This window comes from Cavia porcellus, unplaced genomic scaffold (genome assembly GCF_034190915.1).
Source record: "Cavia porcellus strain 051 isolate PalLab524CR breed Dunkin Hartley unplaced genomic scaffold, mCavPor4.1 scaffold_2, whole genome shotgun sequence".
Classification (NCBI taxonomy): Eukaryota; Metazoa; Chordata; class Mammalia; order Rodentia; family Caviidae; genus Cavia; species Cavia porcellus.
Window position 1 is genome coordinate 102171280 of NW_026947485.1, and position 25219 is coordinate 102196498.

At 37.6% G+C, this 25219-nt stretch overlaps 2 protein-coding genes and 1 pseudogene across 4 annotated transcripts in view; 1 reads left to right on the forward strand and 2 right to left on the reverse strand.

The window, feature by feature from the left end:
• Window positions 1–25219, forward strand: part of Mgmt (O-6-methylguanine-DNA methyltransferase) — a 283026-nt gene that overhangs the window by 11129 nt on the left and 246678 nt on the right. The window contains exon 1 of one of the 3 annotated variants that reach the window (XM_063244937.1): window positions 13571–13589. The exons of the other annotated variants lie outside the window; for them this stretch is intronic. The gene's annotated coding sequence lies outside the window, so the exon portion shown is untranslated. Of the gene's footprint in view, window positions 1–13570; window positions 13590–25219 lie in introns of those variants that run through there. 3 annotated transcript variants of the gene reach the window in all.
• On the reverse strand, window positions 5996–6300 carry LOC100730976 (ATP synthase subunit e, mitochondrial-like). The gene has a single exon (XM_063235038.1). The coding sequence runs from the start codon at window positions 6267–6269 to the stop codon at window positions 6054–6056; it is 216 nt and encodes a 71-aa protein (XP_063091108.1). The 5' UTR covers window positions 6270–6300; the 3' UTR covers window positions 5996–6053.
• Window positions 8205–8323, reverse strand: LOC111754513 (small nucleolar RNA SNORA51; annotated as a pseudogene).

Consider the following 25219-nt stretch of genomic DNA (forward strand, 5'->3'; position numbering starts at 1 on the left):
TGGATAGGAGAGCCAAGTTCCCCTCTTTCCCAAGCTCCCCTCTGACTTAGCCTTGGGGCTCTCCTCTAACCCCAGTCTAAACATAGACTCACCATACTTTCTGCCCCCTCCAACCTTCCCAAGTCACTTCAGCCTCAAATCTTCCCCCTCAGGGGTACCAAACTTGCCATGAGAACAAGTAAAATATTATTCTCATAATAAACACTCAGTAAACCACTCTATTTTCTCCTTTACTGTACTTTTTTTTATCTTATGATACTGGAATTCTGGATTCCCAGAAGCCCTCCAAGGCTGGCTTTATGGAAGACAGGGCACAAGGTGCTGTGAACTGCACTATGTCCCCAAATTCCAAGGTCGGAGTCCCAGTTCCAGGACAGCTACACTTGAAGATGCAGCTTTTAAGAGGTCATTAGGGTTAAAAGAGGTCACAGGAGTGAGGGCCTTGTCCAGCAGGTTTGGTGCTTTGAAGGAGAAAAGGGAGCTCTCTCCTCAGTTGAGGACATAGCAGGCATCTCTCTGAAAGTAAGGAAGGGAGCCCTCAGCAGAACTGAAGTAACCAGAACTTTTATCTGAGCTGTGAATAGCACCGCCTTAGAACTGTGAGAAGATAGTGTTTGTTATTGAAGTCACACTCTGTAGTATTATATTATGGTAACCTGAACTGACCAACACACAGGCACAATGGAGACTAAAAGTTCATTCAGAAGCCAAAACTTTCTGGGGTTGTGTATGAAGTTGGAATTTTGGGATGAGGATAGCATTGTGATCCGATGATACCCAAAAGTCATTGTTCGTAGTTTGGAACCTGGCATCCCTCAAGATATGAGTGTGTGTACAGGAGTAAAAGAAAACAGAATGAGCAAAAACCCAAATCTGATTACCAATAACTCTAGTAGTTGCAGAACTAAGATGCACCAGGTCAGAAGAGGAATACCCTGGGTTGTGGAAAGGCCTGGTGTTTGGGGGCACTAGGTAGATGTATAAGCTTTGGAGTCACCCAGGCCCCAGAGGGAAGCAGAGGCAGAGAGAAGATAATCAGCTCCAATATTGGGTGAGACTAGTTTTTTCAGCACAAGGGCAGACCAGGGATTCAGTCTAAACAGCGTGGTTGGGTTTTTTTTTTTTTTTTTTTTTTCCTTGAGATTGGTCTGTGTAGACTCTAATCTAGCCAGGAACAACAAGACTAATCTGGCCTGTTCTAGGAATAGTGAGTGGCCATGTTCTTCGACTCCCACCTGTGATTCTCAGAAATGTACAGTTGACTACTCTGAGTTGAGCTCGTGTTCTTGTACCCCTCTTCCCTGCTAAGTATATCTTCAGATCTCTCTTGGTCTAGAGACCTAGGAAGATGTTTCTTCCTGAAGGCTGCTGGCCCATACCTGTGCCAGGTCAACCTGCACTGAATCTAGGTCATTGATGAGGAGATTATCCAATACACCAGTTTATTTGATAGATTGGAGATCTGTAAATTGTGTCAAACCCATGGGAATTTTTAGGAATGTTGCAGAGAAAACTCAGACTCTGAATTTTTTTCTGACAAATCTTACCATTGCCAAACCTCCCTTGGCCCTCTGTGCCCATAGTATACACTAGCACTATGTTCCAGGGACCCTGCTTTGGGGGACCCAGCCTTTGCCCAGAGAAGTTGGTGTGGCTGGAAACTGAGTGGTATGGTTAGGGTGGGTGAAGCCAGAATCCTGGATTTGGATATGTGTTGTGTTGTATATCATGCTGTTAACATTTAAAATGTGGACTTGAATTCTTCTTAGTTATCTTTTATTTATTTATTAACATGGTTATGTTTGTTGTTTAATTCCAAAGTGAGAGACTCTAAGAATATGATTAACCTTGAGGGTCATCTTATAATGTAATTATTAATGATTGATTCTGCTTATCCTTGAAATCAATAGAGAGGCATAATGGTTTGGTATGTAGTTGGGCTTGATTTCTTACATTTCATAAACATGATTCTGTGACAACAGTCGTTATCGGTTTACTACTCAGTACATGTTTGATAGATCTGAAGTGTATGATTAGTTTCATATAATTATTGTAATATGTAGTGTTCCTTACATGACTTATGTTAATGTGGCAAATAGTATTAATATCTCCTGCCACTAATAGTTAGGATGGGGATGTATAGTGATTGATCTTCCTGGGTGTGCTGTAATGTAAAAACAATTCGGCTGTTGGAAGTATATTTTACAAGTGTGCATTGGGCCTTTGGGATGTTATATTGAAAAACCCAATTGTATAGTTACCATGGGAACTCAATTAGAATAGATTGCTTGACTTTTTTTCTGTCTTTCATCTTGACCAAAAATCTAATGTATTTTAAATGTTTTCATATGGAATTGTATTCCTATACTGACTTGCTTTGCCATAGGATTCTTTTTCTTTCCCCCTACTTTAAGCTGACCTAGTGATGTTTCCTGCTGGAGCTTTATAGGAAAGTTTCTTAAAAAGATATAATCAAATTTTTGTGGTAAAACTTGTGTAGGCAGGATGATAGAGGTGGGAGGTGGTAAAAGGTATTTTAAAAGTGGGCATCTTCCTGTGCCAGTAGACCAGTGTCTTCATGACCCTCCTCAGGTGGAGGATGCCAATGTATTCCTCTGGTTTCTTCATGGTACATTTGGGGCATTGGGTCCCTAAGAGGCCTTTGGTTGCACAGGTCAGTCTATAGATTGCTGGTGAACTTCTTCCAAATTACTGGTCCTAAAATTCTTTGGTCTCAGAGCTTTATGGTACTCTTAAAACCCACTGGGAATCTGAAAGAGCTTATGTGAACTATCTATCTATCCATCTATCTGTCATCTATCTATCTTAGTTTCCTTGGGGTGCTTAGTTCTAGGACTTTTCTTGGATACCAAAACCCAAGGATGCTCAAATCCCTCATTCAGAGTGGCACAGTATTTGTATATAGCCTGTGTGCATCTTTCCTAAATTATCTGGCGATGTCTTATAACACTTACAATAATGTAAGTAGTATCTATTATTTAGGAAGTGATATTCAGAAGAGAATCTCAGCATGTTAAGTGCAGACATAAGTTTTTCCCCAATATTTTCAACCCATGGCTTGAATCCTTTGTTATGAAGATATAGAAGGCAAAGTGTATTGTTGTTTCCTACGTTATAATTTAACATTGAGAAATTTTAAAATACTTAATTCACTTAAAATATAAACCTATTTGATTTTTTCATAATAATATTTTAAAATGAAAAGTAGCTGTATTTTTTGTGAAAAGCAATTAACGAGAGAAGTGTTAGCAGTTTAATTTTTTCCAAATCTTTTTAATTTTTAGGAGACAGCTAGATTCTCATATCTGCTTCTGCATTCAGTATGTTATGATACAAGGGCTGATCAAAAATACAGGGTGGGTTAAAACATTACAGTAAAAGAAACATTGCCATTAAGTCCTCCTCAAAATACTCCCCTTACTTTGAACATACTTATCCCATAGTTTTGCTGTTTTCTGAGGCAGTTCTGGCCAGCTTCTTGTGAGTGTCTTTATGAGACATGATCACAAATACGATGAATGCTGTTTCTAAGTTTCTTCCAACGGAAGAGAAAACTTGTAAAGCATTATAGTGTGTCCTCAATTCACTGGATCTGGTACTCTTGAGACTTCTGACTCTTCCCCAAAGTCAAGAGTAGTAAACTTTTTTTTAACATTTTGAATCAATTCAAGATATCAAGGCAACCATGACAGTACAGCCAAAGACATCATGAAAGAGGAATTCCAGCTCTGTTTTGTAAAGTGGCAGAAATGTTACGTGTATTCAAAGCAAGGCAGATAGTTTGAAGCAGGGAGTTTTGTTAATGTATAGTTTACTGTGTTAAATTTTAAAAATTAAGCATTCATAATATTGTTGAACCACACCACATATATTGTTTTGGTTGAAGGCTATTAAGTGATTCTGGCATCACTCAGATAAAGTGAGGAAAGGGAGCAGCACTTTAGTACCTTTTCCAAGTCTCTGTGGATGTTCTCTGACCTCTGTTGGAACTGGATAAGTGGTAGTTTCTTGCAAGTTTGGTGCAGTATAGCTAGAGTTTGAGCTCTTTTTAAGAAACTGTTTAAAATCCATTCCATGAAAGCCCACTGTGTCTTGCCCCTTGGATGATTTTGTAGTGTAATTTGTTGGTCCTATGGGAAACATTGCTTCATTGACTCACACAGATTTTCCAAATATTGGCATATTGCATGGTACAACATTAAAAATCTTGTTTGCCAATATCATCACTTTTCTTTCTCCTTAGAGAGTTTTCAGTATTGGTAAGCTGTGGTGATAGTTTCAAGTTCTCCAAGTTTAGTCATAATTTGGAAGTTCTTATCTGGCCATCAACAGCAAATACTGTCAGTTGTATTTTGTACAGTGATAGCCTCACTTTATTCATTTTTGAGTAAATATCCGCAGATGGGCAAGTCTGAAGAAACATTAGTTTTTAGTCATTTGTCTAGGTAAAGCTTTTGTTCTAAGGAAAACTTAGCCGGTCTGTCTGAGATTCCCACCATGCACAGCATTCTTCTGGACATAACCATCATTTTCAGCTTGAGGTATAAGTACTTGGAATTCACACTTTACTACAGAATTATAAGTAATCAAGATACAGCAAAGTCCACAAGGTTGGTGGCTTTGTCAGTGAACCTTCCATTGTGCGAGTGTAGAGAAGCATAGGACCATTGTCTTTGTATTTGGTGCTTCTCTCTTGGTTCTTGCTAAAATGTCAGCCATTGCCCACCACTGCTTCCTCATCACCCTTCTTTCACCAGTAAGTGTGTTGTTAGCAGTCTGTTTTTGATGGTGCCTCTTCTAGTTTGGACTTGGATTGTCCCCAAATACCCCATACGTTAAAGGCCCCAGGGTGGTGCTCTATGGAATTTAAAAAGAGAGGCCTAGTGAGAGGTCTTTTCCCTGGAATAGGACTGTGGAATCCCTGAACCTGTCCTCTTTTGGGTCCCAGCTGTGAAGTGAGCACCTCTTCATAACCACGTGCTCCTGCTGCGATGTACTATTTTATCACAGGTCCAAAGCAGTGAACCCAATTAACCAGGGGTAGAAACCTCCAAAACTATGAGCACAAATAATTCTCTACTCTTTATAAGTTGAGAATCTCCACTATTTGTTATAACAGACAACTGACTAATACTGTGCCCTGTATCAGACTGAAGAAGTTTTACTCCTTTATGGTGTTATTGTGGTGACTGATTTTCACTGACTGATTTTCATATGTTAATTCAAGTTTGTATTCTTAGATAATTCTTGGTTGGGCTTAATATATTTTTCTTTGTTTTGCTGGAGTCAGGTTGTTATACTTGTGAGGATTTGTGTGTCTGTGTTCATGAGAGAAATTACTCTGCAGCTTTTTTGATATGTCTTTCTGCTTTGTTGGGCTCCAAATGAAGCCTCTGTTATTTGGGGTAAATTTTTATACTACTTTTAGCATTGTCTCTTTAAATGTTTATTAGACTTTACCAGTGAAGCCATTTGGGTGTGAAGCTTTCTTTGTGAGAACATTAACTACAACTTTTTAAAATAGTTATAGGAATGCTTAGGTCATTTATTTCTTCTTGAGTAGCATTTTATTGTTGAGATTTTGTGTTTTTAAGGAATTTGACCATGTCATCTAACTTGTTGAATTTAATGGCTTAAAATTTTAATAGTACTTTATTATCTTTTACTTTTATAGGAATTTTGGTCATGGCATTGTTTTTATTCCTGATATTGGTGATAAGTATTTTCTCTATTCTTTGTTAATTGGTTTAGGTAGAGATTTATCAATTAAACCTTCAGAAAACCAACTTTTGTTATCAGTGATTTTTCATTCTTTTTTCTCTTTTATTAACTTTGGGTCTTTATTATTTCTTTGTGCCTCCTTTGGTTTAGTTTGCCTTCGATTTATTTATTTTTTAGCTCAAGGTGAACACTTAGGTCACAAGTTGACTTTATTTTTTCTTTTTCTTTTTCTTTTTTTTTTTTTTTTACCACATAACTCAGAAGCTTTATTCATCCACTGGAGCTGGGGCGATGCAGACTGCTGGCTCCTCTCACTTCAGTATACTGTCATCCCGGGCTTCTGCCAGTTCCCTCTCGATTCGTTTCAACTCATCCTGCCTCTTCTTCTCCTCTTCGGCTACCCGCCTTTCTTCCTCTGCCCGAGGCTTCAGGTAACTATAACGCTTGGCTCCGTAGGCGATGCCAACAACCAGGGCAGAGTAGCGGCCGAGCTTGATGAGCGGAGAGACCTGCACTGGTGGCACCATCTTGTTCCTGACCTTAGCGCCAGAAGCACAACTGAGCCTATTTTTTCTGATATAAACATTTAATGATAAAAATTCCTTCTAAGTACTGCTTTGGCTATCATCCACAATTGAACAGATTGATAGCTTGCATTATCATTTATCACTGTGCAGTATTTTACAGTTAATTTCTTTTTTAGCCTAGGTTGTTTGATGTGATGTTTCATTTCCAAATATCTGGCATCTTTCCCCATCATTTTCTAATACTGATTTCACTTGAAATGCCTTGTAGTCAAAGGACAGCTCTTCTGTGATCTCAGTCTTCCTTCATGTGTTGAGGGTAGCTTTGTGGCCCAGAACATGATGCACTTTTGAGGAATGTTTGTGGACGTGAGCGTTGTTTTTTTTTTTTGTTTTTTTTTGTTTTTTTTTTTTTTTTTTGTGGAATGTCCTTTCAATGTCAGAGGAGGCAGGTTTGTTGATAGTATTGTTAAACTCTTCTATATATTATTGATTTTCCATCTCCTTTTCTTATAAATCATCAGGGAGTGTTGCAGTCTCTACCTGTTGTGGAGATTTATCTGCTTCTCATTTTGGTTCTATCAGATTTTGCTTCGTCTATTTCAGAACCTTATTAGATGCATAGATATAGAATGTTTATGGCCTTTTGGTGAATTTACCCCTCTATTCTTAGAAACTGGCCTCCTCTAGTTTTGATAACAGTCACTAGTTTGAAGTTACTTGTTTCATATTGAAGGTGTCATTTGTCTTAGTCATTTTATCATCTCTGGGACATAGTACAACACCTACAACTTAAAACAGGAAAGGTTTAATTTGACTTACGGCTTCGGCCCATGGTCCAGCTCCATAGCAGGAAAAGGATGGGAGAGGGCCATAATAAATGAACAGATGCTCAGTCCATAGCAGCCGGGTGACAGAAAGTAAAGAGAGGAGCCTGAGAAGGAGATGGACATTGGCCCTTCTAGGTCACCCCCATGACCTGCCTCTTCTGAACAGGCCTACTTCCTAGTAGCACATTCAGTTATGGGTTCATCCGTGGGTTAATCCAGTGAGGAGTACAGTGCCTCCGTGGCCCAGTCCCATTTCAAAAGCCCCGTTGTGAACACACACGACTTTTGCAGTACATCTGGGTCTAAACAGCAACGCTCTAGTTTTTCTTTGGTTATTATTGCTAAAACAGATGTTTTTTCATTCTTTTATATTCGGCCTATTTTGTCATTATATTTAACATGTGGTTCTTTTAGGGAAAAAGATGCAGCTGGCTCTTGCTTTTAAAGCAATAAAATGTGACTGTTTTAAAAATTGGATTATTTAGATTATTTGTATTTTATATAGTTATTAATATGGTTGGACTGAAATATACCATATTTTTTTATTTTTAATCTTTTTTTTTTTTTGGTACCGCGGATTGAACTCTCAATCTCATGCGTGCCAGGCAGGTGCTGATACCGCTGAGGTAAACCCCAGCCCTGAAGTATACATGATGTTCATTTTCTTGTTTATTTGACCATGTCCTTTTCCTGCCTTCTTTTTGATTAAATTGTTTTATAATTCTAATTCAACATTTTACTTATGCCTTTGGCTTACTAGCTGTTCTCTTTTTTAGTGAATACTCTAGAATTAGAATGTGTCCTGTTACTATCATACTCTGTATTACATGATTTAATGTAACCCAACATGCAGTATAAGAGTTAACAGTCTACCTCCATTTCTTGCATCCCACTTTTGTTGCATTTATTTTGTTGCTATGTATATAATAAACTTCAAACTATATTATTGTTAATTTTGCTTTATAGAGTCAGCTATCTTGTAGAATTAAGCTAGAAAAATTTTCTATGCTTATATATTTATTTAAATATTTTTTTAATTTTTTGAGCTCTTCTTTTTGTAGATCCTAATTTCAATCTACTATCTTTTTTTTTTTTTTTTTTTTTTTGCACATGTATCCCCATTTACAATACAGGCAAGGCACAACGTGTATATGGGGCAGGTTTACTCTTCCTCGCTTTTCTGTACATCAGTGTAAGAACACTGCCTGTGGTAAGCAGCACGAGGCATTTTTTTTAAACTCCGAAGAACACTAAAATTTTTTGAGTGTACATCTGCTGATATAAAAATTATCTTTTGCTTTTACTTTTTGAAAAAGGCTTTTATTTCATGTGCATTCTTGGAAACATCTTCTTTCTTTAGAATTCTAGGGTAACCACTTTTTTCTCTTTTAATGCTTCAGAGATATTTCATTGTGTCCTGCCCCATATAGTTTCTGATAATCATTTTGTTGTCATGTTAAATCTGTTTCTTTTTTGTGTCTCCCCATGCTCCAGCTCTTTCTAAGGCTTTTCTTTCTCACTTGTTTTTAGCAATTTGACTATCTGCCTTTGTAGTTGTCTTTAACTCTTCTGCCTGGATTTCATTGAACTTCTTGCATCTGAGGATAGAGGGTTTTTTTTATCAGTAAAATATCATTTAATATTTCTGCATTAAGGTAGCCTTTGTTGATTTTCCTATTGTCTGGCTTTGAAGGCCTTCGAATGCCTTCATTACTCTGTTTTGATCAGTTTTACACTATTTTGTTTTGTATGAATCCATTGTGTGTGAAGATATAGACAACTATTTAGAATAAACCAAGAGACATTACGGTAGCTACTGCTGATCTCCTGTAGTCTTGCTTTGATATCTGGGTGTCACTTACATTATTTTCCTCTGATCTGCTTTGTTTTGTTTTGTTTTACCCTCTTTAAAATAAAAAAAAAATTCTGTAAATTTTTCTGACTTCCTTTTTTGGGGCACTTTGGTTGTATTTGTACTGGACTGTGTGACTTTGTCCCACATCTCACTAATGCCATTCTCATCTTCCATCTAGTTTTCTTTCTGGACTTGAGTATTTTTTAAAAATCTTACATCTTTATTGCCACACATTTTATTTTTCCTGTTATAGCTAATCTGTTAACTGTATCAGATGTGTTTTTCCGTGTATTTTGCATCTCTCTAAGTCTCATTTGGCCTTTTTTATGGGTCATTTCTCTCATATTTATCTTTTGTGGGCTTAGTTCTGTTGAATGATTTTCTTCTATTATAGTTCCCCCTACTTCTTTGTTCATGTGTTAGTTTTTAATTGGATCTTGGATAGTGATAATTTTGTTGTGAACTGTGTTTCCATAGAAATAAATTACTTGAAATTATTTTATTTTGTTTTTGATTTTAAGCTTTGCTAGGATGGGCCTAGAGTGGGTTTTAGTCCAGAGATTCTTGGGCCTTGCTACTCAGGCAATGCTTTTATTTTATGAGTATATTTGTGTGTGTGTGTGTGTGTGCGCTTATAGGGATATTTGTCTATCTATTTATATCCATCTCCAATTTATGATGATGTGGCTCTTGATCTTTCAACTTTGTTGTGGGTGTGAGAAATACTCTCATAAAAATTGAAAAGTACCTCGATGTGATGATGTAAAGCATTTCTGAGATCTTTAGTTGATGAATGTGGTATTATACAACTTTGCCCTGGAGAGGATATAAGCTGCCAGTGCTCAGTAATTGTTTGGCCTGCTCCTTTCCAGGTAGTTGCTCAGTACTTAGGCAGAGACTCACGGACTCTTCTGCTGGTGCTTGAGACTCTCTCGCTGAGTGGCCCCTTCCTCTCTGGTGCTCTGCCCATAAATTCTTGACATTTTGTCCTTTTGATCTTCGTTCTGGTGAGACTAGGATAGTTTCGGTGTGGCTACCCAGGTTATGTCCTGAGCCAGTGGCTCACCTCGCTTCCCTTCTCTTAGGGATCATAGTACTTGGCTGTTTTATTCACTGTTTGGAAAAAAATGCGTTATATACTTTATTTTATTTTACTTGTTAGGTTTGGTTCCTGCTACTCCATCATGGCTGGAAGATGGCTGCACAAAAGTTCTAAGTGAACCATGTTAACAAAAGAGATGCCAGCTGGGTTTCCACAGGACTGAGACTGTTCACTTTAAAGCAAGTCCTCTGGCCCCAACCCCAGACTTTTCACTTTCAGAAAACAGATGGAAACTCTCATTGACTGATTTTTAAGAGTGTTTATCTCACTAATTAAAGTAGTACCTCAGCTCATGAACTTCATTCTTTCCACCATTCTAGTCACAAATCAAATTGGATGAGAACCGAAATAAAATTCAATAGTTAACTTCAGTGTTGACTTTATGGGGAAATTTGATTTGGTTCTCTTTCCATTCATTTTGTGACCAGAATCATGAAAAGAATTAAGTTCATGAACCAAGGTACAACTGTATGGCCTTCAAATATTTCAAAGAACAACAATTTTCAAGAAACTTAAATTTTTTTCTCTTCTTTGATGGACTTGATGTAGTTTTGTTGTTTTTACTGAAACGTAGTTAAAGAAGAAAATTACTTGTTTTCTACATTTAGAGAATTTTACCAGATGCATCAGTTGTAGTTCTATTTCCTGTGTAGCTTCCAGTAGGGTAACTAGTATACAGTCGTTCCTTTCCCACATTGTGTGAGGAACACATAGATAATCGCAGGTCATGGGTGTTAGAGGACATTCATAGAAACGAGTAGACTTTGTGTTAGGAAATTTAAAGAACTTCATTTTTACCTTTACCTCTAAAAAGGCCCATTCCAACTTTATAGTTAGAGGACCCAGAAATCACTGGGAAATCAGTGGAAACTTGTCTTTATATTAGATCATCTGTCTCTTGTCATGTTGAGTGTTAACATGGTGTCTTCTTTAGAAATGCTCTGTGTTGCGGTGTGTCATTTTGGCATTTTCACACTGTCCTAGATGAGATCAGATGGAAGAAGAGTGGGTTCTTTCCTGGCACAATTCACGTGCTGCTACAGTTTATCCCTTCAGCAGTCTGGACTTCACTTGTTAAATTTAACACTAGTGATAACAGTAAAGTCTCGCATTGCTCTCTGCCTGTGAAATGGACCATCCAGGGCTCTCATAAGTCCCCAGCAGGTGGAGTGGCTTTTGTGAACCATCAGCATGCTGATGCTGTTATAAGCATACCTGGAGAATAAGAGCGAACACATGTGGGTGGGCAGGGACAGGCTGACAACTGGGATGGTGTGCCTACCTTCTCGCAGGTGGCCTTGTGAGCATAACAAATGGACATATTCCCAATTGCTGAAGTCTGTCACATTCCCAGGTTTGCAGTTCATATTTTTCTTCTGTTTACCTGTCCTTGATTTTCTTCCTTATTTCACCCTGAAATTATCACTATTCTGGAATTAGTGTTTATCATTTTTTTTAACTTTTTATATTTAATATAATCTTATAATGTCTCTGTTTTTCAACAAGAGGCAAATTAGCGTTTGCTCACACTCTTGACCTTTAAAAAAAGGTGTATTGTGTGAATATAGGAGATTTGTCCAAATTTTGTATCTGAATTTAATTTGAATTGCTGCTTTTGGTCATAGTTCATTCATTTTCTGTGCATTATACCATTTCATCGTGTGACTATACCACAGTTTGATGAAACACTTTTTTCACTGTTGTCAGTGTGCATTTGCATCATTCCCAGTTTTTTTCAGGTATCTGCAGCTATGATTATTCTTGTTTGTGGCTGCCAGTTAAACATGTATAATAGTTTATCCTTGGTGTGTACTATAAGGTAGAACTGTTGTACTGTGTATGTTCAGTGTTACAATAAAATAACTCATATATGAAAATGGCTAGAGTAGATTAGACTCATATCCGCTGATCTATGGTTTGCCTGGTTTGCCAAATCCAGGAATTACACTAGTACCAGTTGCTAATCTACTGAGTAGAACGTTGTATCTCATTGTAATCATTTCTCCTATTACTGATGAGATTGAGCATTTTTTCAAATTGCCCTCTGTGGCTTGTCTTCTGTGAAATACCTGTTCATATCCTTTTTTGCCCAGTACTCTCTTAGGTTGTCCTTTTCTTACTGAATTGTATTTTTATATTCTGAGTTCTAATCCCTTGTCAATTTTATGGGCTGCAATGATCTCATAGTTTGTGGCCTACCTTTTCATTTTATATCTGCTTCACTTTCTTTTTGTTTTCACCTTTCTTTTTGATGGACGGTAATTCCTAATTTTAATGTAGTTGAATATAACTGGACTTACAATTCTTTTTCCTTTATAGTTTACATATTTGTGGCTTGTTTCAAAAGCCTTTACTTATTCCCAGTCATAGATGTAAAGGTCTGTATTGTAAAAATACAGGTTTGCCCTTTCATATGCAAGTCTGTAGATCATTTGGAATTAATTTCTGTTTATGGTATGGAGTGGAAACCTAGCTCTCTAATATGAATAATCAGTTCTTCCAGCACCAGATGTGGTGGATTGGTAACTGGTGGTCAACTTGTGGCATCCAGCTGAACTGAATTAGTGTGGTGCTGAATGTGGATGGCCCACCTAAGGATTGTTTTCAAAATAAAAAGGAGAACTGGAGAGGAAGTAGTGTTATTTTTTCTCCGTAGTAGAATTGTTGTTTGGTGCTATTGGTTCTCCTGTTGCCATGGTTTCTCCTGGAGGAGCTTATCAACCTTCTTTCCTGATATGAACTTGGCTGTTCACATTATCAGAGGAGCTCGGGACCTTGTTGTTGCTGAGAATGGTTATGGTTCACTTTGGGGAACTCTGGTCCTTATGTTGAGCATCGATTCCTGGCTCTGGAGGGGAAGATGGTGTGCTGCTCAATCTCCAGGAAAAGTTTGACACACTGGCTTCCTGATATGAACTTCGCTGTTCTCATCTTTGGAGAAGCTTGGGACCTTATTGTCACTGAGAATAGCTGTGGTACTTTTTAGGGAAGCTCTGGTTCTTACTTTGAACATTGCTTCCTTCCTCCAGTGAAGAACCCTCAGCCTACTGGCACGGATCCTTCATTCTGCTGGCACAGACTTTCTAGCTTCCACCACCGACTTTCAGGCCTTTCCAGTGCAGATCCATGAAATAGATTTACATGAGTCATTGTCATGGGCTCTTGGCCTCTGGTTGGACTTGTGTGAGGCATTGTATGAGTTCTAGGTCTTTAGCTGAATTCATGCAGGATATTGACATGGGATCCAGGCACTTGGCTGGATCCTCCAGGTCTTTAGTGTTTAGACAGATTTTCTGCATTTTGTTTGTATTTGACTCCCTGTGTGACTATAATACTATAATACTATAAATTATGTGTCTTTTCTTCCTTGCTAACATTGACTACAACATTGGGGTATTTGGTATCCTCTCCTTTCTCTTGCTCTTCAGTGCTTCCACTACAGATGATGAATAGATGGGAATAGAGGTTCTGCAGAACCAGAGAGAAAAGGAGATTGCTCTGTGAATGGAGCTGGAGAAACTTATCCTTTCACATAGGTATGTGTCTGTTTCTGAGCATTTCTGCTTTCCTGTTCACTTGATATTTGCCTGTTTCTATGCTAGTATCACAATGAATTACTCACTAAAGCTTCGAGCCAACTCTTAAAATTTGTTGGGGCAGGTCCTTATATCTTGTTCTACTTTAGGGGTATTATGATTCCTCTGGCCCTTTGCTTATCCATACAAATTTCAAACTGTCATATTCTTAGAAAAATCCATTAGGGGTCTGGATTAGAGATACTCAGATCTGTAATGAACATGGGTAGAGTGACATCTTTATGATGGTAATCTTCCTTTACAGAAATATATAGTAAATATGCTTTAGTATCCCTCAGATTTTAATAATTTTAATATAAGGAATTTATCCATCTCAATATTTTCTGTCGATACTCTCTTTGTTGTTGACATTGTTATTTTAAATAGGTATTTTTTAAACTTTAGGTTTTTCTTTTTTACTGGTATGCAACAATGCTAGTGTTTTTATCCTATATCTAATTTTCTTGCTGCATTCTTTTATTATGCTCCATGAATATCCTTTGATTTTTCTGTGTAGACAATCACATTCCCTGCAAATGAGAGTTTCACTTTTTTGTACTGTTTATTTCTTTTACTTGCTCTACTGCATCATGAAATCTAGGACCCCCAGTTCCATTTTAAGTTGATGATGACAATTGACATATTTAAATCATTATATATTTTGAAAGAAAACTGTAAATTTTTTCACCACCAAAAATACTTGATATAAGCTTCTGTTCTGGTTGTCTTCAAAATTTTAAAACATTGGTAATGGACTTTGAATTTCATTTAATAATTTTATGTGTCTGTCTAAATGGCTATGTGATTCCAAGCTTGCATCTTTTGGTGGCAACCATTACTTCTTTGATTTATTAATGTTAAATTATCATTGTTAAACATTACTAAATCTAGCATCGGTTTTGATACACCTGTTGGGCCAGTGTTACTCATTTTTTTGTTGAGGATTTTTGCCTCTGTGTTTATGATGAGAATACTTTATATTTTTATGTATTAGAAAGTCCTTGTCTGATTTGTATTTCAAAGAATTTCTTGCCTCATGGAATGACTTAAGCACTCTCTACTGTATTTTATGTTCTTTAGAAAAGATTACATTAACATAGTCTTCAAAAGTTCGGTAGATTTTGCCTCTGTTACCTGGTTTTGTGAGAAGTTTTTTTTTTGTAAACTACTGGTTTAATTCCCTTGTTAGTTATGAGATTATTTATTACAAATCTAATTAGGTTAATTATATCAAATCATGCTTATGCTTGTATAGTTTATTTTCTGTTATTTTCTTCTATTATCAGTAACCATTTTGATCTTTTGACATACTTTTAAAAACTGTTGTGTGCTGGACTTGGGTGCAAAGAACCGCAAAACCCTTACATGATGATATTTTACTAAATTAAAGGGCTCCCCTTTCTTTGATTAATGCGTAGAATGAAGGGCTTGATTTTGGCAGGGGCTATGTAAAACTATCTGGTCGCGCCCTTCTTTGAGCATAGTGCTATGGCCCTTCGATTGAAGGCCTGCTGGTATCTCTTAGCTTTCCAACACTTTGGAGATTCAGTTATGTCCTTAAAAAGTATTGTGCTTATTTCTTAGCCTCTGTTCCTCCAGTTTCAAATCTGGAAACTATCTTGATGGAAGACATGCTTCTGTGCCAGGTTTTCTGCTACTTCCCCACTTGTCTCTTTTATGCCATTAGATAATGGGAGATCATGTTCTTTTTCAAAACCCATAGGCTGGCTCTCCTAGTTTCTAAATGCAGCGCAGTAGGGTGGCAAACTGATTACACTTTGAGGTTCTTCATATTTCTGATGTTTAACACAATCTCTACCAGAGCACCCAGAGTTTCCCAGACAAAGTGAATCTGTGGGGCTTGTCCAGACTGTTCCTTGCTGGTGCCCAGCATCAGCAAATGCTCCTGTGTAGGCTGTCTCCCACTCTAGACTATAAATCATCTTATCCTAGATGCTTCCACAGCTCTACAGTGTTTTGAAAGGTGTAGTGTTTGAAATTTTTCTGACTCCAGTCACTGTGGGAACATCAGGCTGCCTCAATTAACTGTTTCACTGAGGGGTACAAATTCAGTTCTATTTTTATTTCGTCTTGCTCCTTGCTAATTCTTTTTCCATCATTAATTTTTATTCATTTACACATTTCACAGTTATTTCACATTTTACACTAGCATCTTGAAATGGCTGAAATCCTATGGGTTGAGTGGGGGAATTCTATAATTTCCTGTTACTTCTTGTAATGCTTACCCACATTGCACTGTTGGTTGGATTTGTTTGGTTATGAATTCATCAGGGTTGCACCTCATCTGCTCAATACCTGAAGACCTCATGATGCTTTCTCTTCTGCTTCTGGGGGCATTTGAGTTTACCTTTGCATTCAACACTAGGGTGCCACCAACAGGGTACCACTCAGTTCTGACCTTCCCCAGCTCCTTTCTTGGTCAGAGATGTTGGATTGCTTCTCCCATTTTGTAAGGTAAATTCACAGCCTGTACCTGGAGTGGATTTATCTACTGTTGATCTGCATCCCTTGCTGGTGCCATCTTAGATTTGGCTGTTCTTCTTTTTAGATCCCTCCTGTTTTCTGGAGAATCATCATGAATTTTAAAAAGTCATCATTTGCTCAAAAGCTTGTGTATCAGAGTTCTTTAATTCAGTGTTCCCAACTGGGTTGATTATATTTAATTTCTGGTAACTTTAGGCAAAAAATATTATCAAAATGTTGAAGACTGAATAAAAATAATATTAAAATCAAATACTGTATCATTTCTTGCCACTGTCCACATGTGTTGTCTACAGAATGGCTCTATCATTCCAGAGTGATTTTACTTAAATGTCATCACTCCAGGCCATGTGCTGGATCTGGGAAAGGTGATCAGGTCATCTTCAACTCAGAAAAACCTGCTCAGTGACTAATGTTTTTCTGCCCTCAATCTGGGAAACAGCTCCTTTTGGAGAGGTTTGCCAAGAGACCCTCTGGAGGATAAAGCTGTGTCAGACTCCAGAGGCTTGCAGACATCACAGGCATGCTCATGATACCAATCATTTTTTTTTACCTGATTGCAATTTTATATTGACTCTCTCACTTCATTTGTATAGTAAGTGCTCAGCTGATGACAAAGTACTCTACTGTAAAGATGTAACATTCTCCCAGTGTTAAGTGCTTAGGGCAGTTTTATATCTGAGACACTGTCTAAAAGAATTAACATTTTGTGCATTAAGATGTCTAATGTAGTGTTTAGTCTGTTTTGTACTTCTTTAACAGAACAGTAATGACTGGGTAATTTGTAAAGAACACAAGTTTCTAATTAAATACTGGAAAGGGTAGAATTAAGGCACCAGCAGATTTGGTTGTCTGGTGAGTAAGTTGTGGTTTCATCACTTTTTTTTTTTCTGTCCTGGTGATAGAACTCAGGGCCTTTGCACTGAGCTACATCCCAGGTCATTATTTTTTATTTTTATTTTTTTAACTTTGAGATAAAGTCTTGTTTAGTTCACTAACTTGCCCAAGGTAGGCTCAAACTCGTGATCCTCTTGCCTCAGCTGCCTGGAGGGACGGGATTATAAGTTTGTGTTGCTAGGCCTGGATTTCATCAACTGTTTACAGCTTCTGGTCTTAATACCATCACATTGGCAATACTTGGAATGTCAAAGGGACACATTTAAATCATAATATGCAGTGTTTTGAAAACTTAAACAGGTAGGGAAGATTTCTCATGTCTTAGATTAAAAAGTTCTTAACTAACTTTCCTGATTCTTGAATTCAGGTCAGTGGCATATAGTTTTGAATCCTAGGTGTGTCATGGTCATTTTTTCATGTCTCTCTTAAAGAAATACCAGAGTCTGTGTTTGGCAAGTGTCATAGGTGGGACCTGTACCAAACTATGACTTTGCACTGGCCAAGCAAGTCGCTTGCTGCCTGGAGTTCAGGCTCAAAGTGGGCTAAAGTGAATAACATGCTCAGTGACACCCACTTGCTCTGTGGTGGCAAAGGATTTCTGGGTTCCTGGCTTATCGATGACTGTGGCTTCTAATTATCTCCTGGGTCTCAGTTTCTTTGATAGGTACTAAAACAGTGTTGGTCAGTGCTGTGCTATGGAACTTTTTGCAGTAATAGAAATGTTCAGTATCTATGACGTCCAGTATAGTAGTCCCTAGTCATACGTGGCCATTGGGCACTTGAAATGTGACTTGTGCTACTTGGAAACTGAATTTAGATTTTATTACATGCTCATTAATTTAAATTTAAATGAGTAGCCACATGTGGCTAATAACTGCTATGTTGGACAGTGTGGTCTCTATGGATTCAGAGTTTGTTCAGTGAAATTTAATAGTCTTCAGCATCTATTTGAATTCTGACATCTGGTTTTCTTTGCTTGTTTGTGTTATTTATTTATTTTTAATGTTACTGCACTGAGCATCAGCAGCTCCTTTTTTGTATAATCACAGATGACTTGCTTTTCCCTCTCTGCTTAATCAGTAGGGATGTCACCCTCTTGGGGAGAAGAATTTGCCTGAACAAGATGCTAACAATGCAAGAGAGGCTGAAGTAGAAAACAATAAAAGATTTTGTTAGTAATAGCTTGTGTTGTAAACCACTGTGACAAACAGGGAAATTTCTAACCCCATATATACAGTGCTCTGTTCATTCTGTGGTGTTCCTTTAACCAGGTTTTGAATTTTTGTCAAAATTAATTTAAATTTATGATTCAGTTTTCTGTTATAAGTAATTGCTGTTTGTAAATGAGACTAATTTCTGTTTGGTACAAGTAATGCAATTTAGAGTTACAGATCTCTTGATCCTTTGGGTCTAAGCAGAATAAATGTAGTACCTAATAGTGGAATAGAGTAAGATTTTCTTTGAATCTTAAAATATCTGCTTTGTAAAAGTGGGTTAAGTTATTTTAGAAACTATAAATAGTCACTTGGTAATTAGGTGTTTGGTTTTATTTGTTATAATGGAGTGCTTATTAAAGTTCAGTGCGTTTTTACCCCATGGATCCGGAGCTTTTATAGGCCAAGTGATAAGAGGCAGCCTGTATATTTCATTTGCTGATTATGACTCATCACAGATGATAGATGGTCTCCTGAACTTTTAAATTCCTGTTTGTTTATGGAGAAAGAAAATTCTCATCTCTTTTGATAGAGCCTACTCCAAAATTCTGCACCCATTTATATAATCATAACCTTACATTATATCACATAGTCAAAGGGGGAGAGACGATAACACGGGCACACTTTCTCTGTCAAATGCTTATGGAATTCATCCTGTCGTGGGCTTATCTCTTCCCACCAGGATTCTTCTTCCTTTTTTTCTCTGCATAGCTGTTTCATGTAGCTAAAATAACTCAGAACTTCATAGGACGTAAGTTCCTGCAGAAATAGGCCTACATCTGGTCAGCACACAGAGGATGACATGCCATTCCCAGAGCAGTCACACACTAGAGCTTGGTGTCCTCCCCAGTGTCCATCAGGCTGTGGACGATGGCACACAGCTGACAAGATTGATGCTGCATTAGGCATTCTGAGGGTGGGGGGGGGGGTCCCGTGTGACTGGAAATGGGTATTGGCAGACCTTCTTTTGCACATAGGCTGTTCAGAGACGACTCAGAATAATAGGAGGTCATTTTGTTTTATTGCTTGCTATTTGGAGTCTTTATTTTTAATTTATCCACATTCTTTAAAAAATGAATAATGTCCTTCTCTGTGATCAAGCATTGTTACAAATTGAAAACTGTTTCATAAATATTTTAGGAACTGGATATCTCAAATTTTCATCATCAATCTGAGTCTTTCTGCAGCCCACCCCCTCCAAAAGCCAGTTTGCTTCTTGCTTTAATGGTGCATACTTTATATTTGCCTTTTTCATATGATCTAATAACAATAAGTACATTTTAAAATTTATGAAAGTTTAATGAATGGCCAGTGAGAGGAGAGACTACTTTTATAACAAGATTAATACGCTGGCTCAAGGGACTTAACATTTTAGTAAAGTCAAAATTTGTATAGCTATCCTAGCCATGCTTACAACCTCTGGCTTCCTTATAAAAATGTCTAAATAAAATACTTGCAGCCATCTCTGGCTGTGATTTTCATATGCATTATGTGGCCTGACCCAAAACCTATTCAGGATGGGGAAGTCTGGGCCAGGATCTCCTCTATCCCTGTCATTTAAGCTTGCACAGTGGGACAATGTAGAATGAGGCACTGGAGACCAGCTGTTCCTGGTCTCAGTGTTTCTGGGGAAAAAGAGAGAGAAGTACTCCATAGGTAGTTAGCATTGGTGTTATTTTAAATATGCTCTGCACAATCTATACCTTCCCTGCCTTTAATTACTACATTTTAAAAGAGTCTTGATATCTTCAGATTTTTTTGTGTGTATTTATTTATAAGAGAGGCCTGTTGGGGTAGATGCTGTGGAGTAGACACTGTAAAGGTTTCTGATTGTAACGGGGAGCCTTGTTTTTTTTTTTTTATCTAATTTATAATGAGGTATAAAGCTGCTGGCCAGCTGACACTAATCTTAATTTATGATCTCTTTAACCTTTTTATTTCCCAGCCATAGTTGACACCCTTAGCTCTTCTCCGGCCTATTTCAGAACCTAACATGTAGTGTCACAGTTCTGGATCTTGGGGACTGAGGAAATTCCTCACCCAGCTCTGGCCTTCCTTGTCTGCTATGTTATGCTGCTGGCTACAGTGGGCAGCAAGACAGGCGCTGTGGATTTCTGAATAGCCATGTCTTTGGGGTGTGTCAGAGTGGACCCTACATGTACACAAATGGCAGTGGAATAGCTATTTTCCCTTCTTTTGTGTCATTTATCTTGAGATAATTTTGAACTTGCAGAAAATTAGTACCAATGGTATAAAATCTTTATTTCATTTTGCTGAGTGTTAGCACTTTATGGGACTGGGGTACAGTCACTGTGACCAATACATTGGCATGTTTACACCACTGCAAACCTTACCATCTCTCCTTGTCTACTCTAGTGTGATAGCCTGAATGTATCTCCCTAAATTCCTCTGTTGTGATTCTCATCTATCATGTGATTGCAGAAGGAGATGTAGCTTTGGGGAAGTAAGTAGATTTAGGTTATATGAGTGGAGCCCTCATGAAAAGGGTTAGCATTTTGATAAACAGGTACAGGGGAGTGTATTCTTTCTTCTACATGAGGACACAAGACCTTAGCAAGGCTCTCAATGGAGACTGACTTTCCTCTCCAAGTGCCTTCTTGATCTTGGACTTCAAGCCTCCAGAACAGTAGAGATAAATTTCTCACAGTCGGTAATTCACCCAGTCTAAGATGTTGTGTCATAGTAGCCTGAATGGGCCAAGATGCCTAATTTGTAGCAGTTTTTTCCTTGCCTTTTGTGAGCTAGATCATTTGAAGAACCCTGGTTGGTTATGCTGTGACTTATCTGTCCTTTAAGTTTCTGAGGTCTTATGATTGGATTGAGATTATGCAGCGTTAGGAAGAAAGCTTAGGAATGATGTGCCTTCTCAGGTCTTCCTGTCACTTATACATTTGTCCACCTGCATTTACTGGTGTTGTTGACCTTAGTTCCTGGGATAAGGTGGAATCTATTATACTTCTCAAGCTATAAAGTGAATATTTTCCAAGGTGGTTAACAAATATCTTGGGGGGAGGGTAGTATTTTGAGGCCATCTGTGTTCTTGTAGGTTTTTACCTACTAAGTTTAGACACCTGTATGCATCTTGTGTGCAACAATTATTACAGTGCTTTATTTTCTTAATATTTTATATATACCTCATTTACTTATCACTTATTAATTGAAATCCTTAAGGAAGAGCTTTCCTTTTTTTGACACTTATTTAATCATTCTATTATTTCTGTCAGGGTGGACTTACGGATATTTTATTTTATGCAGGATAGTCTAATGCTTTCCGTACTTAGCTACTCAAAGGGCTCCTATTTTGTCTCTTAGGAAACTCTTTAGGTTGGCTCCTGTGTCTTTGGTACATGCCTGTCTTTTTTTTAGCATTTTCTTAGATCACAATCCAAGTTTACCTTATATTTTCCTTGCCCCACTCCTGAATTCATCTTCTTCTACAAGAAGCCTCATTTCCTCATAACTAAAGAATGCTATTCAGAAGCTAGGAACTTGCGGGGGGGTGTGCTTGTCTCTGGAAAGCTGCTGCTGCTCCAGCAGTCCCTCCTTGGTGGACAGGGCCAGGCCTGTGTGTGTATGTACTGATCTGCACTTGCACACATCTCTCTGTCTTTGTTCCTGTGCTTGCCTTCTGCAGGCATGTTAAAAACTCTGAGCTCATCCTGATACCTCTACTTCAAATCCAACTCAGTGGCTTTCTAGCACAATCCTTTAGCTTTTTCCTATATGCCACTCCTTTCTAATAGGGAAAAACCTCGTTCTGAGAATGCAATATGTTTACATATATAATGGTTTATTTTAAACAGGATGATAAAACCTGTATCATTGTATTTTGGTCACTAGATACCAATGGCCTGGGAATCAGATTTTCTGCTTATGAAGGAGAATATTTCATGTGCTTGCTTGGTGAGAAGACTTCGATCTACAAAATTCTTCTATAAATATGATTAGACACACAGAGTTGACATTTGAACTAGAATGGAAAGTTAAATCATTTTGTTTCAAATAGATGGCATGTTTCAAATAGATATACCAGCTACTTAGTATATTTCTCAAATATCCAAGTGTTGTGTGTTAAAAAAAATAAAAATTAAAGTACTCTAATATTATTTTATATGAAGAATAATAATTACTTTTCATTCTCCACTAGTTTAGAATTTTTGCTTTAGCCCACTTTTAATTCTCATATCTGTGGGATTTGTACTATTTTACCTATATGTGATTCATTATGATTCTTAATACTTTGTTATAAACAGAAAATTTGAAGGTGCAATAAATGAATGTAAAGCCACATAAAAGACTTGATAATACTTTAACATATCAATAATTACATGGTATTTGTGCTGTATAGCACTTTTAAAGTATTATATATCTTTATTGATACCAACTTAGGCAGAACCTTATCACCAGACTCAGAGTTTATATCTTTTTTAAAAAATGCATATTGAGTTTACTGGTGGCAAAGGACTATGACACTTAGCTGGTGGAAATACAAACTTATTGCTGTCATTTTTCATCCAGTGAAACCTGAAAATTGTTATACTTATCAGATAACTAGAACTTTGGAGTTGTCTTGAAAATTATTGTATATTGTACTAATTATATATTAATGTTAGGTATTTCTTTATCATTCTTTCTTAAGCATGTTTACACTTTTTTACACTCCTTTTTGGTACAATCCTTTGCGTATGAACCAATATTACAAATCTTGGAATTCAAAGAAGATGTAACAGATTTCTCAGTGTGGGGACTACCACACACTTATTTAGAAGAGTGCTCATTGCTCGTTCTGTACTTTGGTAGAGCGACAGTGTAAAGCTCACATTTGGACCCTGTCATTCAGTCTCTGGAGACTCTTAGGGCATCCTGGGGAAAGAGAGCATGATAGTGAAGAAGCCAGATGTTGGAAGCTCTGGCTTTAATTTTAGGCTCTCCTATGACTTGCTAGAAATGTGACCTCAGGCAAACGATTCACCTCGCTAGGCTGGTTTCTTCCTCTGTGATGTCTGGATTATATCACCTCCCTCAATGGGGCACCATAAGGGTAGATTTTATTAATACTCTAAATGTTAGCTATATGGCATATCACGACTCAGTGTTACTTAACCCAGATAGTTTGGTAGCTCTGATTAGCTAAATCCCTATTTCACTGACAGCTTTCATATAATTTTAAGACCAAAGGAATTATAGAGTCTCAGCATTGTATCTCTAAAATTAAATTTTGGAGATAAACTAGAGCTGAAATATTTGCCCAGTGACTTTGAGTTTGTCACTTCCTAATACCAGATGGTTCACAAAGGAACTCCAGTAACACTCTTGCATTAAATCCTTTGTAAATAGGTTCTTTCTAGTAGTTTCTTTAGCCTGTGGTGGTTGATGCAAGCCCTTTTCTGTCCATGTACTTGTAAACAATAGTGAAACTTCTGGGTAAGATTTGTCAATGGGCTCATTGTCTCAGAGTTACCGCCTCTTCTTTAGCCCTGGTTTTGTCCCCTTAGATCAGACCTGCCTCCAGTTTAGCAAGGACACCTTTATTTTATCTAGGATGGAGCTTGGTCCATATTGCTTGTGATGAGGGGCATCATTTTCAGACTGAGGAAGTATTTATTCCATTTGGAAATTGAAGATTTGTCTTACAGTGATTTAGAAAATGTGCTTAGGGTAACCCATATAATAGAGTTTTTCATTATCGTACAGCTTTTTAACTACTTCAGGGGGTTTATTTTATTTTTAGAGTGATTGCTTCTTTTTGGTGGTGGTTGTTTTTCGGGAACACTCTACCCTATTCTGACGATTTCAGCCTGCAATGGACTTGTGATTTAGAGAGAGTTGAGAAACATAACCAAAATTTTAGATTTTTAAATATGTTCACTTGACCTGGAGTACTTATCAATTGTGGCTGTGTCCTAGTCCCTTAACCTCCCTGACTTCTTTCTTATCCACATAGAATTTTATCTGCCTCAAGTTAGATGTGAGGAGTAGGTGGAATAAGGTATTGCCCAGAGACAGGCATGGGCAACTAAGGAACTCCACCCTCACACACACCTCGCAGTAGCCCATTGGCACGAGACTGCCTCCCTAAGGTAGAGAAGCTTTCTTTTTCTATTTTTGTTTTATTTTTATTTTTCTTTTGGACAAAACGAAGAAAGAATGGACTACATAGTTATTTCATGCTACCTTTTAAAAAAGCAAGTTAAAATGGGTGTGGATAGTATGTGGCAGAGGTGCAGTGTGAGAGTTGCACTTGCCTAAGGAAATCCACAGCTGAGCTCTGGGATGAGGATAGGTGACTGGAATGGGTACGTTCTTTTCTAACACCCTCCGCACTGCATGTAAGTAATTCTGGGTAAGCTCCTGTGGGGACTCAGGAGCCTCTCTTTTATTCTTGTCCTTTAAGTCAATTACATACTTTTTTTAAGCAATAAATTTTAGGACAGAATAAAGCCTGGAGAAAGGGATACCAGGATACAGCAATGCCACGTCTGTGTCTTTGTGTTGCCCACACAAAATGGAGAGCGACAGCTGAATTTAAAAGCAACTGTACCCAAACAGAATTCATCTAGGCCAGATACGTACTTTTTCTATTTTGTGTCTCTACTCCATATTTCATTTATATTTAAAACTGAGTTGATGAATATGAATACAGATATTTAGAGTTATTGTGGAAGTCGTATTTGTTTATGTGCATGGTCTGGTTGCCAGGCCATATCTTACAGTCTAAAAGGGAGAGCAGTTAATGGTTTTGCCCATACTACTTGAATTTTTTTTATTATTCTCTAGCTTCTATTCTTCAGGTGTGTAGCTATTTTAGTATTATGAAAAATGATGGATGATTCAAGAAAGTTTCTTTGGAAGCACTTCTGATATTGTGCAATGCACTTGGGGGTCAGCTGCACTTGACTGATGCATGATTTATCTGATGTCCCTGCCACTTCCTGAGATAAAGCTGCTGCTTTATCA